This window comes from Idiotropiscis lumnitzeri, chromosome 1 (genome assembly GCF_059441095.1).
Source record: "Idiotropiscis lumnitzeri isolate Australia: NSW breed Sydney's pygmy pipehorse chromosome 1, RoL_Ilum_1.0, whole genome shotgun sequence".
Classification (NCBI taxonomy): domain Eukaryota; kingdom Metazoa; phylum Chordata; class Actinopteri; order Syngnathiformes; family Syngnathidae; genus Idiotropiscis; species Idiotropiscis lumnitzeri.
Genome location: NC_142391.1, coordinates 3,031,370 through 3,049,371, shown reverse-complemented (window position 1 = coordinate 3,049,371; position 18,002 = coordinate 3,031,370). Strand labels below are relative to the sequence as shown.

General features: G+C 41.5%; 1 protein-coding gene across 1 annotated transcript in view; it reads right to left on the bottom strand.

Annotated features, from left to right (window-relative positions):
- Nucleotides 1-16,051, bottom strand: part of stard9 (StAR-related lipid transfer (START) domain containing 9) — a 34,036-nt gene extending 17,985 nt beyond the window's left edge. The window contains exons 1-7 of the mRNA XM_088310574.1: nt 15,752-16,051; nt 13,812-13,881; nt 11,437-11,553; nt 3,151-3,267; nt 2,387-2,419; nt 2,251-2,312; nt 669-781 (exon numbers count right to left, since the gene is read on the bottom strand). Of these exons, the coding sequence (XP_088166700.1) occupies nt 669-781; nt 2,251-2,312; nt 2,387-2,419; nt 3,151-3,267; nt 11,437-11,553; nt 13,812-13,881; nt 15,752-15,798 (559 nt within the window). The 5' untranslated portion in view covers nt 15,799-16,051. The remainder of the gene's footprint in view (nt 1-668; nt 782-2,250; nt 2,313-2,386; nt 2,420-3,150; nt 3,268-11,436; nt 11,554-13,811; nt 13,882-15,751) is intronic.
- Between the last annotated feature and the right edge of the window lie 1,951 nt (nt 16,052-18,002).

Here is an 18,002-nt window from a genome sequence, read left to right as displayed (position 1 = left end):
TGATCATATTCTTCACATTGATGTCATATTATATCCTAGTGTTGTATTTTTAGGTGAGAGTTTTTATCCAATCAGAATTCAGTTAGCTTGTGTTGCCAGGCAGATTTCATAATACCAGTCGCACGCACTATTCGTCCGAGGCCTTGAGCTACAATCGTGCGGGCGTCTGTTCTGTGTCTCAAGGGGGCTTTACAGTTGATAGACAGTTGCGATAGGCGATCAGATCACGAGTTGATGACAGTAAGGCCTTCTCGCTGGCCTTACGCTGAAGTTGATGAACACGTCTTGCGATTGGATAGGTCTTAATAGTCGATTTTTTAAGCTGCCACTAAAATGAGGCGAAACTACACGTGCGCAACAGATGAGCCGCAGTGACCTCAAACGCAACACGCGGTGCGTTCAAGCAGTTGTGAACTGGCATTCCTTAAACCTGTGTCAACGCTGCTCACAGGAAATGATCTCACATCCTGCGGTCACCTGGGATTTCTCTAGCAGAAGACAATGAGTGGATGTGTGTGCTCGGGGGTGGCTTTAATTTGAACAAACACTGCCCTCCTGCCTTTTTAATGCAACGGACGATCGCATATTTTTACCGCGTGTGTGCAGAACGGATTCAAGAAGATGCTCGCAAAGCTTTTCACGTCAAGTTTCACCAAGAGATGAATCACCTTGCACGTAGGGTCCTTTATCAGGATGCTCCCTGACTCTTAGCGAGGCTCTCTTCTTCTGCTCGCCGGCGGCCAGCAGGTCTCGCACTCGCTCGTTATAGATTTCCAGAAAACTGCAACAAAAAAATATATTTAAATAAAAAATGAACACATTTCAGAATTATTGTAATGCTCAGTTCACACCAAATTTGTTGCAAACGTTTCCGGCGGCACGATTGAATGGAGTTCGGAGCGAAGGGACACCAAGCGAACTAGCGCCCTTTCGGCGCGGTTCAAAACTTTTTACTGACTTTGCGCGTCGTGTCGCAGCAGCAAATCAGCTCTGTTACGTACTACGTCACGCACAACTTAATGTTTCAGTCTGGGAGCATCCAGAGCTTTACAACACGGACAGCTTCCACTCCAGGCACCCCCAAAAAAAAAAAAAAATGCGACCAGGCTAGGAGACAAGTGACCAAGGAGCTTAGCGTTTTTTTTTTGTTTTTAACAACTTCACCAAGACAGTAATATAGTTTGCATCTAGAACACCTCTGCGGTGAAACACCAGCGAATTAAACGAAGCGAAATGTTCAAATGGATTTGGTGTGAACGTAGCATGACACCACAAACTCCTTGATTTCCCCCGTGATCATTCAGTGGAAATTGGAGTAAAAATCAACACACGGCGATTATATTACTATGCTCGACTCTGCATTGTGTCCTGCGACAAAAGAAACTTCTGTGAGCCGAGAGAGATTTGCTTACTCAAATGCAGAGTGAACCAGGAGTCTAACAGGGAGTGGCACGTTCATAATAATGTTAAACAACAACAACTAACCAGCGAACAGATTAGCGATTGACCGATTATCGGTCTGGCTGATAGTTGGCATTTTGCATTTTTTTAACTGTCAAGGCCGATAAATTAAAAGCTTGTTTATTTTGGATTGCTGCAGAGCATCCCTCTCTCACTTACTCTCTCTCTCACTCTCTCTCTCCCCCTCTCTCTCTCTCCCTCTCTCTCACTCTCTCTCTCTCACTTTCTCCCTCTCTCTCTCACTCCCCCTCTCTCACTTTCTCCCTCTCTCTCTCACTCCCCCTCTCTCTCTCTTTCTCTCTCTCTCCCTCTCCCCCCCCCTCTCTCTCTCTCTCTCCTTCTCCCTCTCCCCCCCCCCCTCTCTATCTCTCTAAATTAATATCAGCTTCAAAAATCAGTTTTCAGCCTCCATGACTACTAATAATCAGTATCGGCCCCCGAAAAAAGCACATCGTCCTATCGCTAGTACAGAAGCCAAGTGTGCTTCACAGTAGCATACACGGCCACACCGGGTGATACTGCTAAGTTAATTACAGCTCGGTAGTGTAAAAACATATTTGTTCAGTGACAAAACCTTCGATGACATCGATCATACACAATTGTTTCTGCTGCACATAAATGATGAAGCCTTTAATTTTGAGTGAATGGGGCGAAACAAAGACGGCGCGCAAACACATTCGGGGAACAGGAAAAACGAGTTGATCGTCATTTGTTTGCCCCTAAGCTTCGTAAGCTAACTGTCGCGTTTGCATTTCAGGTCAAACGAGAAGACTCAAAACGAGGCCTTACCTGATCTCCACCCGGCTGGAGTTTTGCCCGTCAGGAAGCGTATCCTGTGACCGGAACAGGCCCTTGAAGGACAGGACAGATGCGATTTCGTCAAAGTAACGGTTGCTAAAGTGAGAGAAAAGCAGATTTGACGTACCTGACAGATGCGAGGCGTCAAACCAGTGGAGTCCTGGTGTCACACACAAGACAGAATAACGGTTAAGAATTCATCTTGGAATTACAGTGCAGTCAAAACTTTTGCGAAAACACCGACTTGGACATTTTTCTACAGAACAAAACCAAATTGATTCCCTAAAAAAAAAAGAAAAGAAATTAGGGGCACCAATCTGCATCTTTTTGAGCTCTTTCTGTAATGTCTTCAAAGCCGACCAGCTTGACAGCAAACTGATTCCAGAAGAGGTCTGAGAGGCCGACACCAAAGAACACGGCTAATGGGAAAGTAGTAATTATAAGCTATTTTTGCTGCTTACAAAATGGAAACGTACATGCCAGCGACCTTGAACTGATTTCTTTTTAAGTGTAAGGTTGGAAGATAAGTATGAAATGAAGTTGAAGAGTTTTGAAGAGTTACCATGAAGGGTTCGAAAACTGGAATTTAAAAGTTATGAAAAAGATTCAAACTAATGCATCTATAGAATGACGTTATTTCTTAATTTAGGCTCTTAACTCAAAACCAGCAATAAAGTATGAACAAGTTATGCTACCTTCTGATTTTTAAGGTTAAAAAAAAATATATATATATATTATGCCTTGATTTGACATACTGAATCCTGTTTAGGTTTCACTTTTCAAGTGTAGACAGTTCTATTTTCTTTTATTTTCTTTTATTTTTTTAAAATCCTGAATCCCCGTGAAAAGCAAGGATTCCCGGCACTACAAATGTGACGCGGTTCTCCTCACCGGCGTGCCCATCATGGTGTACGTCTTGCCGGATCCCGTTTGGCCGTAAGCGAACAGACACACGTTGTAGCCCTCGGAAGCTCCGGCCAGCACCGACACGCCCAAGTCCTGGAACACCTGACGAATAGGCAGACAGGTAAATGGATAGAGAAGCAAAGTCAGATCGAACTGGAACCGCTTTTAAATCCAAGTTTATGGCCCATAAGTATGGCGAAGGTCTTTTAAAGCATTTGTAAAATACTTTTTTATTTTTTTTAAATATCTTGCGCTATATGTACTTTACTTTTAAACGCCTTAAATGCCGTTGTTATCCAATGCGTTTAAATGTATTTTCAATTATTTGAAGCATGTTGAGTTATGTTGTTTGCCTTGCCATGCCATTTGCCGTATTTTCTGTCCTATAAGCCGCTACTTTTTTTCCTTGATTTTGAACCATGCGGCTAATACAACAGTGCGGCCTTTCTGCAGATTTTTCTTTCACCACTAGGGGCGCTCTATAGCTCAGAAAAATACAATCAATTTTTTTTTCTCTTGGGTCTGTTCTGTTTTAATTCGCAAAGTTGTTGCCGTGTTAAAAGGCACTGTGTGAATAATCTGTTTACGTACCTTCATGTGCATTCGCAGAACACAATCGTTCTCTACATGAAGTAAACAACTATTTTTTTTTCAACATAGAAAACTGCGGCTTATAGCCTGGTGTGGCTCATTTTTAAAAAAAATTCTTAAATTATTTTGTTATACGCAGGCTTAATAGTCCGGTAAATACGGTATCTTATTTCATACAGGATCAAGGCTTGGACTTTTTTCTTCTTAGCAGAACAGTTTGCAAATTAACAACTTCATTTGAAGTGGCTCCGCCTCCATTCTAACTTTGTGGAGCATTTTTGAATTTTTTTAAATGGTTAGTTTTTATTTTGTTTTATTCGTATTTATTTGATTTATTTTAAAAAGAAGAAGCTTATTTTAGTTATTTTTAGTATTTGTTTTCATCTTTAAAAAAAACACTGTGGTAAACATGTACAATTTAGTTACATTTTTTTACTCTTCCTGGGGGGCACCACTGAGTACATTTTGTTTTGTGTGCATGTATTTATAGAGTTTCCTCACTCTGAATGGGATTGTGTCAAAACAATTTGACCAGCACAATGCTGCGGCGGCATCGGCCAGAAGCCAGGGAGGCACCGTCGCTTCCTGAGATGTTTGGCCAAGGAGCAGCGAGCTCAGCTCATATTCTATGCAAACTAATACACAACATGTAGAGTGTGTGGGAAAAAAGACCAGTCCAGAAAAATAAACTTAAAAAAAAAATACAAAAAATCTGGTGGCACAGCGAATGGGAGGGGGGCGGGGGGAGTAGATCCGGGAGAATCCCACTCCAAACAATCGGTTAAGGCCTCTTCTGTTTTGGCTTCTCTCTTGGTCTGAGACTTTGGTTTTGATGGTCACACACAGCCATTCTCGATTCGCTAAACAAGATGGACGTAAGCACTCGTCCTCGTCAAAGTGCCGTCAACGCACATTTGAGCTGCTGTGTAGTAAGGTGAAGCGGTTGAGCAAACATTTTTAAACAATGTGTTTAAAAAAAAAAAAAAAAAACAAGATCTGAAACGTTGGCATTATGGATGCGATCGTGACGAGACAGTCAAGACAAAATTTGATATATCGCGAGTATGAACGGGGGGTATCCACATTCTGGGTTTTTCCCACCTTGCGTTCTTTTTTTTTTTTGCCATCTCCAATAAACAAGATCAGTTACCGATGTGGTCTTCTGGCAACAAGTGCGAGTGTGTTCGGGATGGGGAGGCTTTCGCAACCTGATCTAGAGCAGACTTTTGGATTGAACACATTCTACCTCAGAACCATAACAAAGTGTCGGATCAGAGAGGGGTCTCAATCACCCCCCCACCCCCCCACCCCAGGCTGGGATCTGGACCGTAAAGTCTCGGTGGCTACGAACACACCGGAGAAGGTGGGAAGAATGTTCTCAACGTTGCTACCAAAAGATCAAAAGGGAAGTCATACTTTCAACATACCTCCCCCGTGTGCGAGTCTGGACCCGGAAAGTCAGAGTCAGTTCATACGCTGAGCTGACAAAACCACGGGGATGGGTTTAGGTTGGACTTGCTTGAAAGGGCTCGCGAAAGCCCCGTAAGCAAGGTCGTTTTAGCATTTTAAGGAGCGTGAGAACGGGGTGTGTTTATACCTAACAGCGGAGTTATGTCGACACAGGTCCAGTCCAATCAAGCAGTTCTGGAGAGACATTTCTCAGTTAGCTGCATTACCGGCAAAGATCGTTAGCGTTTTTTTTTTTTTGTTTTTTTTTTTGTCGCACAGCTTTCAGACAAAATTTGTAGAGCTGGGACACTGCCGTATATATCCGTTGACCTCTGGGAAAATTGTGAGTGAAAACGTCGCAGCCTTAGTCCTTAATTGAGATCCGTTCGCCAATAACCATGTCTTGTAATAAGAACACTGGCCGGACCTAGAGTAGGTTTTTTTTTTTTTTGCTGACCACATGAGAAAGTCTTGGCCGCACATTTTGGACCCTTGTAACCAACTTCATAAGTCATGGACTTCTAAGTTGATACTGACACTTCTCTAATTCCCTGACGCCAAAATTTGACTTTTGAGGACACCAATTGGTTGGGATTGAAATAAACAGATGGAAAAAAAAAAAAACAATGCATAGTTTCCCCGAGAGCTAACAGTAACTCTTTGTAGTGGAAATGTGATTTTTGTTGACGTAATACTTTCTCAATAAAAGCACTCGAGACCACCAAGGGTTCGCAACCCTCGGCTCAAAAGAAGCTTCAACGCAAAGACAAAAAGCGGCGCACACCCACCCACTACCCGTTTTGTCTTCATCCTCTCCATTCTCCGCCCTTCGAGAATCAGTACAAGCCTTGTAAAAGTTGACTCTCTTAAAATGACTCAATGGAAGGGAGGCAAGGGGTGGGGGGGTTGCCATGAGGTTGAGGGTCTGAAAGAGTAAGAAAGTTCACTTGCTCAGTTAATCACGATGGCAAAGGTCCTCAAAAGGTGGATTTCGATTTAAAGCCAGACCTATTATTTGAATATCTTGACTCTTGGCAACTTTTAGTGAACATTTTTTTTTTTTTTTTTTTTTAAATGCGAGAGTGGGTGTGAGCAAGGCAGGCAAGCGGTGAGGAAAAAGGTTTATAGTAATTTTGCTTGTTTTTTGTTTTTTTTTTTCCCCGGGTGCTTTAGAAAAAACCTTTTCAAACACAAACTTATATAAATTTAAGATGTTTGCTGCAGTAAACATTAGTATATACAACAAAAATAATTATATATATATATATATATTTTTTTTTTAATTATTTCTTTCTCAGATATTTTATATGTTGGCTAAAATAAAATAAACAAAGCCAATTAATTAGTATGCCGTACTTAAAATATGAATGAAAATTAAATTGTGCAAAGATTAATCACGTCACTTAACAAAGTCAGGAAATGCATAAATCCGAAATGAACTATATTATCATTAAATTGGTTATTAAATCAATCATAGCATAATATTTTTTTTTATCAATTCATGCCATTAAACCAAAGAAATCATGAAATAAACATGAAAAACCTAAGCAGGCTCAAAGTGTTTTTAGCTAATGAATTGTAATACCTGGTATGTTAGTCATGCTGACACTGTTCTCCTATTGGCTGGCGATGCACATTAAGGTTGCATCCGATTGGTCAAAGTCACATTCCATGTGAAACATATTGCACATGCCATTATTGCGGCGACGATATTTGATTCGATGCGCAATGCAGGCCCATTTCGAAGGTATTTGTAGGTGACGTTTAGTTAAAAAAAAAAACAAATATGAAAAAGCAAGCAAGGCGCCAAAAGGCAGTGAAAGTGACGACATCATCGCCTTAAATAAGCCTTTGGAGAAAGACCAAACGTGAGCGCAGCCAGGAAGACGCACAAAGAGTTTGCGTTTTGAGAAAACAGGAAAAGTGCAATACAGATTTCCTTCTGGTGCATTTTACAAGACCGGAGCGCGTCGGACAGGATGGAGAACCTCATTTGGGCTAGCGTGAGAAAACATGGTGCTCGACTTAATTTCATTAAATAGTACTTGGCAAACATTGAGTCAGGGGGAAAAAAAGAAGAAAGGAACCAAGCTGGGTTAGGTATGTACCAAATATCCGAACTAAAACTGTTAATAGCCCAAAATGACAAACATGATTTTCTTGATGATTAAAAACAACAACAAAGCGTCAGTGGCACCTCAACTTCAGAGTGCCTCAACTTAGGAGTTTTTCAAGATACAAGCCGTCGCTCTGCAGATTTTTGGTCTTGGCAACAATCTTCACAACAAGTAGCAGTTCGGCCAATCATTAAACACTTCTTCAAACTTGAATCAAACCACATAACTCTGTTGAGAACGTCTGCTAGCTTAACGCAAACGCATAACGGAAAACGGCATAGACGGGCTAACGACGCAAGGGTCAATCGAGTGGTGGTTATGAACCTTTGAGCGAGTGCTTCTCAATTATTTAAGCAAGATCTAATCTAGCAAGAAGAAAAAAAAAATCAAATTGCATTACATTTGCATTTACTTTGGAAAACAATGACAAGGATTTCTTTTTTTGCATATTTTCTGACTTGTTACAGACCAAACCAGGAACTGAATCAGAACTTTACGTTTATATTTCGATACTGTCAATTTGAAATAATGTATTGTTTGCAAATAAAAGGATGTAAAGCAAAAAAAAAAGCATTTTTTTCATCCGTCATTCGTTGATTAATCAAGAAAATAATCCATGATCAAAATAATGAAAAGTATCTCTGCATAAAGAAACAGAAAAATGCAGCAATGAGAGGACCACTTTTCTCACGAACAATTTCAACAGCTGCAGAGAAAAAAAACAAAACTGCGAGTTGTTTCCCCCAAACGCAACAGCTGGCCTCACTGAGACAAAATGTAAAATGTTGGCCAAGTCCTACGCGTGTGTGCGTGGGGGTGTGTGTGCGTGTTTGAGAGGGAGAGAGAAAGAGATTTCTGGAGTTAAAGAGCCAGAAATATGCGGAACTCCGCTTGAACAATGCTCTCGTCTGTCACACTGGGGACTGAATTTGTAGGTCAAATTAGCATGAGGAGAGGGCGGGCGTACTGTAGGATTGCTCGTGTGTGTGTGTGTGCGTGTGCTTTTCATTAAATGGCCGACACAGAAGAAGAAGCGCGGATGAGAGTGGGGATCGGGGGAAAAAAATGCCAGGAGGGGAATTTCCATTTTTAGCAATAATCAAATAAGTTTTGCAGTTAGACAGACAGGAGCTTGAAATGTGATGACGGGCTTTGAAAAGAGAACTCAAGGCAAGAGTAAGAATATGTTGGATGTGGCCACACTCGTCTTATTTCGATTAACATTTACTGATGAAGCCATCCGTTCATCCATCTCGGCTTTCTGTCGTCGACTGACAAGAAAGAAAGAAAGATAGAACAATTCTCTCTCTCTCTCGTTGGCAGAAGCAGATTGGACAGCTCACAGCACCAGCTGATTGTTTCCTGGTGCAGTGGGGAGCAGCCAATCAGCAGTAAGCTGCCTGTTTACTTTTTCACCTCGACTCGCACACACTAAAGGAGATTTTTCAGAAATTTGAATAAATGTCAACTCACAACTCATAGAAAACTATGTCATGACTTTGTTGTTGTCATCTCACATGCGGTTATCAGCCGCCATGACTACTAATAATCTGCATGGGTATCTGCCCTGAAGAAAGCATATCGGTGTATCACTAGCCGGAACGGAACCAAGATCACGGCCGGAGGGCGGGGGACTGACTCGCAAAACCAGGGTCAAGTGCCCAACTTTGGTTTTAAGTATTCAAATTAGTAAACATACATTTTTTTTCATCTTTTACCTGTCATTTATTATTCCGAGGCTTTTATTTTACTGGTAGCGTTTCAGTACCAGTGTCAAGGAAGTTCAAGCGGGTATACTGTGGTATCATAGTCAACATTTCAGTATCGTGGCACAACAACAAAGAGCAAAAATATAGATTTTTTTTTTTAAATAATCCTTTATTTGGTTTTTATTTGGGGAGAGTCGTTTTTTTTTCCCCCCAACACAATGACTAACTGTGATTGTTATGCCCACGCCATACACTACACAAATCTACAAAGTCGCGGGGAGTACTTTTTACGTTATCCTGCTAACAAACAAGACAAAAACACAGCAGCCATCTTAATTACTGGCTTGTCAAATCCTCAATCGAAATTCCACGCAAATGATCCGTGTGTCAACATGGCCTACAAATCTCTGCTGCGTGTCCGCGCGCGTGTGTGTGTGTGTGTGTGTGTGTGTGTGAGATGGAGTCTTCCTGTAAACAGAGCAACTATTCTTCCACTGACACACAGACCTACAAAGTGTGAGAATCCAATCCAAGGAGGAGGACGATGGAGGGGAAAAAAGGGAAAAAAAAAAAAAAAACGAGAAATGCATTGTGTGCTTTGAGCCAAACCTCCAACAGGGATGACGTATTTCCCGCCGCCCGCCCCCTGGGCAAAGTCATATTCTTTCGCATCTCGGACCAGGCTTCTTTTTACTAGCATCAAAGAACAATTCATGCGTGTGGGGAGCTTTTCATTAGTCGCAAATAAAAAAAAAATACACACGCTCATGCAAAAAAAGGCTCTGCGCAAAGTGGGGAGCTTTTTCCAATCCTGTGCTATGTTTATAGAACAGTTACTTGGTTGTCGGTGATTACGCAACAGACTACTGGGAAGTAAGTGCTATTTGTGTTTGCATATAAATTGAGCAAAATTGATTGCAATGATTTGCAAATCATTTTCAATTGTACACTTATTTTAAATTTGATGGCTACGTTTCAAAAAAAAAAACAAAAAAAAAAGCTATGCTCCATCATCGTTCATTTTAACAACACTCAAAAAGCATTTTGGAACTGAGGACACTCATTGTTGAAATTTTGCGAGTGAATTCAAAATGAGAGAAACACAACAAAAAAAAAAAAACTAAAAAAATAAGCCATCAGTTTGAAGATGAAATGTCTTTGTAGCGCAGGGGTCCTCAATCCTGTTCCTCAAGGGTCGGCGTCCGACTTGTTTTTCATCTCTCCCCACTGCAACACACCTGATCGAAATGATCAGATAATCAGCACGGTCTGCATTCCAATCAGGTGTGTTGCAGCACGGAGAGATGGGAAAACAGGCAGGACGGCGGCCCTCGAGGAACAGGATTGAAGACCCCAAAGGAAAAGCATTTGCAAATCATTCATCCGACATTTGAGTGAGGATGCAAGCGCCTTTTCACGTGGGCCGTGTTTGAGCCTCGGTTGCGCACCCTCGCACCACTTCTCTCCAAGCTCCACTAGCTCTCATTAAGGCTTCCTTGAGCAACAAAAAAACAGAGTGCACTAAGTCCTTCCTCACAGCGAGGAACAACATGACTTTCTTTTTTTCTTTTTTTTTTTATGCCAACCACAATTGCACCCCTAAGTGCAGCTTAACGCGCCAGATTTGGACGGCGACGCCCACGCGGTTCTGATATGAATCGTGCCGAGGCGCTGGCAGCCCGCGTTCGACTTTCCCGAGGGGTCGGAAGTGGTCGCACGGACTGGAAAGGCAAGAGTTAAAATCCAGTTTGTCTCATCTAACAAGCCCCCCGCCGCCCCCCCCCCCCCTTATCCGTTCTCTCGGTCTCATGGGGGGAGTATAAAGTTTGCAGAGTTTGCTCTTTCTCATCCATGGAACTATTTTGAGATGATGAGAAGATGGAGGAGGGATAAAAAAGGGCATATCAATGCCACATGAAAGAGTGACGAAAATTGTCCTTTGAATAAGAATATATTTTTAAAAGTTGTAGTTTCTTACTCTGCCAGTGTTTTAAAACACTTTTTTTTTTTTTTAAATAACACATCTTTTATTTTCTCATGCCAGTTAAGGCCTGAAGCCCCCCCACTCCCTCCTCCATGCATAATTTTTCTAAAAACAGTCCGGTCCCACCGTCCGTCAACACCGTCGTCTTTGTTCGACTCGAAAGCGTCAAAAGCGTTTGCGTCAGCTCATACAAGATGAAGTTTGTGGCGTTGACCCACCGAGTCCTATTCGCCCACCGAGGGTCAACGGCCGAATGCCTCGACCCAAAGTCGTAAAGCATGTCCGAAATACAAAGTCAGCGCTGACGAGAAACAGGAACAACGATATCACAAAATGTCTGATGAGCCAATTAGCGCAATGAGAGCGCGAGGCATTGTGGGTAACAGATCTTATCACGGTGTGTTTTTGTTTTTTCGGTTACCTCCTCCTGCGACGCACAGCGAGGGTCCTCGGGTCGCACCGACCAGTAGCAGTAGTCGAAGCGGAACTCCAGGAGCTTGTCCCGGGAATCCACGACGTGATCGGCCCGTGGGTCCAACTGGAAGAAAAGAAAAAAAAAAAAAAACTGAAAAAGTTATTATTTTTTTTTTTTCACGTCTTCGAAGCAGATGGCGGTAGCGTTTTTGTTTGTGGTGGAAAAATGCGCGCAAGCTGTTTGCAGTCATTAGCGCCGCATGGAGCGCTATCTGCCTCAGTGCACGCCGCACCTTTCGGCTTACTGCCGCGGAAGAAATAATAATGAGGAATGGAAAGACAGCGCAGCAAATCACTTGTTGTGTATTCCAAACAAAGTGGATGTTTTGAGTAAGCGTCCGAGGAATCAATTCTTCAAGCGTCTTTGGCTGGCATGTTTTATTGTTCAAATTTGGATTATTTTTGTATTTATTTTTATTATTTTTGCCTTAGTTTGCTCCCCATTTGCTTTTATTTAAGTATTTTTAATCACAATATTATATTCTCTAATATTTGTGTATTTTTTTTTCTTCCAATATATTCTGCAATATTTTGCCAGCAATTTTCATATTTCTCGTTTAATATTTTGTATTTCTTGAATATTCTATTTAGCAATTCCATATTTTAATTGTGTATTTTCCCCCCAATATTTTTGTAGTAATATTTTCTCACCTATTTCTCTCATATTTTCTGTAATTTTTGTTTATATATTTTTCTGAATATTTGTGCAATTTACTACAATAATACAGTTCTTGTATAACATTTGCATATGATAAATATAATATTTGTAAATATTTTTTATTTTCTGAATATTTGTGTTCTCATTATTGACTATATTTTTTTTATCTGATACTTTTGTATTTTTGGTCTTACATTATTTTGATTATTTTCCCTGATATTCATCTATTTTTTATTTATTTATTTTTTTTTACATTTGTGTATTTTGGAAAAACGATTTTTTTTCTCCAATATTAACTTCGTCCATATCTTTCTATTTCCCCCATTATTGTTTTGGCTCAGGTTCCCTGACATATTAATTTTGCCATCACGGTGATATAAAAACTCTGATCTCAAGATGTCCTACTTTCCACAAGTAACGCTTCCCTTGAGATCCTCGAGAGTCAGAGGAGGAGGAGTCGGAGTCGGAGGAAGCCTGATGTGGTTTATCTCAGCTCCGTCATATTTGTAACACATCTCCTCCTTCTCCTACCCCCCCCCCCCCCACCGCAAAACTTTTCCTCAAATGTAAACAAAGACCTCAACGTACGCGCTCTATGAACGTTAACAGGCACGGACCAATGGGACGCCTCGGAAGGCACACGTGACGCGGCGAGTCGGTGTCACGTTACGAGACGACGTCGCTGACAAGGTAATCATTCCCACATGCTGAGAGTGAGGGAAAGTGAGCCGACGGCTCAGAATATAAAAAAAAAAACCTCAAGTCAACATTTCAGCTTCTTATCTTGCGTTTGGAGGCTTACAAACGCTTGGCAAGAAAAGCGGAAGGCTTACAAGAGCCGTTTTGATGGACACCATCGGAGAGATGTTTGCGTAACAAGGCACAATTAGCGTACTGTTGTTAAAGCGTCCAAAAATGGTGAGGAAAATACAACTCAGATGGCGCAAAAAAAGTGGTTTTAGAGTCGAGTTTCTGCCGGGACTTCCTCACAGTCAGCATCTAAAAGATCAATTCTTGTCTTTGGCTTTTTGTTCAGTGCTGTGGTATTTTGTCGCATATATCATCATATATTTTATCGTGTATGTTTTCCTTTTTTGGGAATATTTCTGTTTTTTTTTTTTGGGGGGGGGGCAAGTATTTTCCAACATTTTTAAAATTCCTTCCACCCAACTTTTAAAATATTTGTGTATTATATTTATTGAATTTTTTTTTAGAATTTTTTTTCCATCCATTTGGATCTTTTTGTATAATATATTTTTGCCCAATATATTTTCTTGAATATTTATGTATTTTTTCAAAATAGAGATGCACCTCCTGTCAGAGAACAAAGATTTTGTGTGCAAGCGTGAGCTCAATTTGCCTTTGTCTCGCTTTTTTTGTAAGAACTTCCCCCAAAAATGCGCCTCATTACTTTTTTCATCTTCTTTAATCGTTTTTTAATTTTTCAATTTAAATTCTGAAATAATGTTGCAGTGTAGAAACATATGGTATTCCCAAATATTCTTGTAATTTTTCCTGATATTTTTAACAGATCATTTTCTTATATATCATACTTTATTTCTTCACATTTATTTGAGTTTTTGTAATATTTTACCATTCCGCTTCCCCAGTAATGCTCAAATTTTGAATTATTATTAAAAAAAAATAACCATGTAAAGACCAACCTTAACATTTTGGATCCTCACAAACTTGTCCTCCACCTGGACTGCCAGCCTCCCACCATCTGCACTCTCCCTGTGTGGGGATGACAACAAGACATGCTACTATTATTATTGGGTTAAATTTCTTTTGTTTTAAAAAAAAAAGAAAAAAAAACATCACACAGCATTTTTTATCCATTTTCCTTCCTGGTGTGTACAATTTGGCCACATTATAATGTATTGTATAAGACAAGGGGACAGACAAACTACTCTCAGCTCATCGGTACGGCACTAATATGAGTTGTTCTTTCCAGAGGAAAACAAACTCCGGCTTGTCCTCAAGAACATCATGTGGAATCTTATGGACTACAGATAAAAATGATCTTTCTGCATATCGAGCGGGGTCAGCTTGAGAGCTGGACTCCATCCTGGCATGCATCTGTGTGTTTGGCTGATCAGAACCAGTGCAAAAAAATAAAATAAATAAATAATAAGTGTGTTTGAGTGTGCACATCTGATGCAACAAGAGTGCTCTGCAAGGCAATCTGGAGTAAGATTGGTGCCCAGCAGTGTGTGACCGGGCTGTTGTAGAGGAATAGAAGGCCATCCCACAGCAGGGTGTGATCAGTGCAATATATCAGTTGCATCTTATCGAGTATGTTTGTTCTCTTCGTTATTAATCGTTTTTATGAATATTTTTTAATAGATTTTTTGGGTGTGTGTGTGTGTGTGTGTGTGCATTTTTTGTTATTTGTTTGTTTTTGTATTATGCCCAGTATTTCTGAGAATATTTTTGCAAATGTTGTTCTTATTGATGTGCACTGTTTGCACTAACAACAAGGCTGCAACCAAAGAGGAGCAAAGTCAGTGTTGCCAACTTAACTTTCCAACCGAAGTAGTGAGTGGTGAACTTAATTTGACTTTGTGCAACCCTATGAATGCAAATGTCCAACTTTTCAAAGTTTGAGGAGGGATGTCCACTTTCATGACTTTCTGTACTGTACTAGTCTGTCTCATTGATTGTTGGATCTCTGAGTGAAAAAAAAAAAATCTCCGTGAAAATGGGGGCAGTGTATCTCATTTGCATGACAGATGACAACTACATTTTTGGTGACAAAACACAGGAAGCATGTATGAAAGAAACATTGTTTGGAGCTTTAATGGCCTTTGTTAAGGCCTTTTTCCCCCCCATCAAGCAGCCAACTTTGGTTGTAATATTTCATTTTTCATACAAAAGTGGAACCGCTTCAGCAGTGTCAGCCAATGTCTTACAAGGTGGCATTTCAGGACATCAGCATTTTAGTTTCAATGAGTTGTCACATTAAAAAAAGTGAATTAAATATCTCAGCAACAAATGGTAACAAGAAAGTGTTGAAATCTAGATTCTATTTTTAAACAAAAATAACTGCTTGTATTTTTACTTAAAAAAGTTAAATATTGAAAATACTAATACAAATATTAATACAAATTTGAATGTTAAATGATTTTTTTTAAATTTAAAATAGTAAAAATTCCAACGGTGGTCTTTCAAGAATGCAAACTGTGGGAAAAAATGAAATGAAATGAAATGAAATACGTCCAATTTGTGATTTACCCAAATTATAGATCATAATTATAAATCATAATGACTAACTCAAAACCACGTTATTTCATTATGTCACAAAAAAAATGTTAAATGCCTATTAAAATAAAGACGTTAAATATTCGGCCGTGTCACACTTTTTTTTTTAATTAAAAAAATATTGTTTCATTAACATGTCACGTTGACAGCTAGCATTGATTAGCATGTCATAACCACTTCACGATAAACCAAAAAAATCAAAAATAAAAAGTGCAGTTTGGCACCTAAATAGAAATAGAAATGATATAAATAACTGAAACTTTGAGAGCATTTCCTTGGCAAAATGAACTTTTGGAACAATGAGCCCCTTAACGGTTGCCTTCATGAAGTTAGCCGACCTTACCTCGCGTTGAGCGGTCGGACTCGAACCGCCACTTTGACGTTGGCCATGCCGACCGCAGTGTGTCACCCTTCGGCGTCAACAGCTCACAAAAGCACCCGGCGGTGGATTCAAAAGGGGGTCTCCATAGCAGGGCTCCGGACATGTTTTTTTTTAATCCCAAAAAGCCGTGGTCGATGTATGCGCGTGAAAGCCCTCTCGTCTGGCCTCTCATTAAACCATCTCCGCCGGCGGCAAGTCGCCGAGGAGTACCAAACGACAGACCCGACCGACCGACACTTCTCAAACAGTGAAGCCCAGCTGCACAACTTCCTGCTGGGATACGAAAGTCACGGGTGGGCGGGACCGCGGCCGGAGCCAAAAAAACAACACTGTAGGAAATGTTGCCCATTATGGACGACACAAGCCCAACGCTGCAAAAAATGTTCCAATTTGGTACAGTTGCACAAAAAATATGTATAGAGTTTTTTTTTTAATATAATTGTAGTTTTTATACAATTCATTTGTTTCACTTGTAATTCATTTTATTGTTATTATTGACACGATTCATTCGACATTATTTTAATTGTTGCTTTTATATTTGTAATTAACATTATGAATAGAATAGAATAGAAATCCCTTTATTGTCATTGTACTCAAGTGTGCAACGAGATTAGAGGGCTCCCCTCTCCAGTGCAATACAACAATAATACAGACAAATATATAAATTAGATAAATAAAGAAGACAGTGCAATGGAATTCAGTACTGAATAGGGCATATAGAAACACATCACAATGCTGTTTTGCGAGGTTAGGGTGGTCTCGTGTGTGTGTGAGAGTTCAGTATGGAGATGGCTCTCGGAAAGAAACTGTTTCTCAGTCTATTGGTCCTTGATTTGATGCATCTGTAGCGCCTGCCAGAGGGCAACAGGTCGAACAGGTGTGAGTTTGGGTGGGTATTGTCATTGACGATGTTGAGAGCCCTTCTGAGGCACCGGGCGGTGTAGATGTCCGACAGTGGGGGGAGAGGGCAGCCAATAATCCTTTGCGCTGTTTTGACTGTCCTCTGGAGCCTCACTCTGTCCGCCTCAGTGCAGCCGCTGTACCAGGTGGAGACACAGTACGTCAGCAGGCTCTCGATGGACGAGTGGTAGAAGGCCAGCAGCAGCTTCCTGTCCAGGTTGAATTTCCTGAGGACTCTCAGGAAGTGCAGACGTTGGCGGACCTTCTTTACCACTGCTGTGGTGTTGTGAGTCCAAGAAAGGTCATCGGAGATCTGTACTCCCAGGAACTTGAACGTGTGGACCCTCTCCACACACACGCCTTCGATGCAGAGGGGGGGCGGCAGCGTCTTGTTCCTCCTGAAGTCGACGACAATCTCCTTTGTTTTAGCAGAGTTAAGGTGCAGTCTGTTGTCCTTGCACCAAGTTGTCAGTCTCTTTACCTCCTCTCTGTAGGCTGTCTCGTCACCTTCCGAGATCAGACCGACCACTGTCGTGTCGTCAGCAAACTTGACGATGGTGTTGTTGCCGTGGGCCGGGCTGCAGTCGTAGGTGTAGAGGGCGTACAGGAGAGGGCTCAGCACGCATCCTTGGGGGGAACCGGTGCTCAGCATGAGGGTGGAGGACGTGTAGGGGCCGAGCAACACAGTCTGGGGTCTGTTGGTCAGAAAGTCCTTAATCCAGATGCGTGTGAGGGCAGGGAGGCCGAGAGTGTCCAGTTTGGCGACGAGGATGTCTGGGATGATCGTGTTGAATGCCGAGCTGTAGTCCACAAAGAGCATCCTTGCATAGCTCTGCTGTCGTTCCAGGTGGCCCAGCACAACATGCAGAGCAGTGTCGATGGCGTCCTCAGTGGATCTGTTAGCCCGGTATGCAAACTGGTAGGGGTCCAGAGTGGGAGGAAGGCAGTCCCTGATGTGCTGGAGAACCAGCCTCTCGAAGCACTTCATAATGACTGGTGTGAGAGCAACAGGACGGTAGTCATTCAGGTGGACGGCTGGTGACTTTTTGGGGACAGGAATAATGGTGGAAGTTTTCAAGCAGGAGGGGATGACTGCCTGAGCCAGGGAGCGGTTGAAGATCCTGCAGAAAACATGTGACAGTTGGTGGGCACATGCTCTGAGGACCTTGCCTGGTATTCCGTCGGGTCCAGTAGCTTTCCTGGGGTTGACCGCCAGGAGCGCGCGCCTCACATCGTGTTCCTCTACGATGAGTGGGGGGGAGTTGGAGCTTGAAGTGCGGGGGTGTGACGGTTGGGGCGAGTCAAAGCGAGC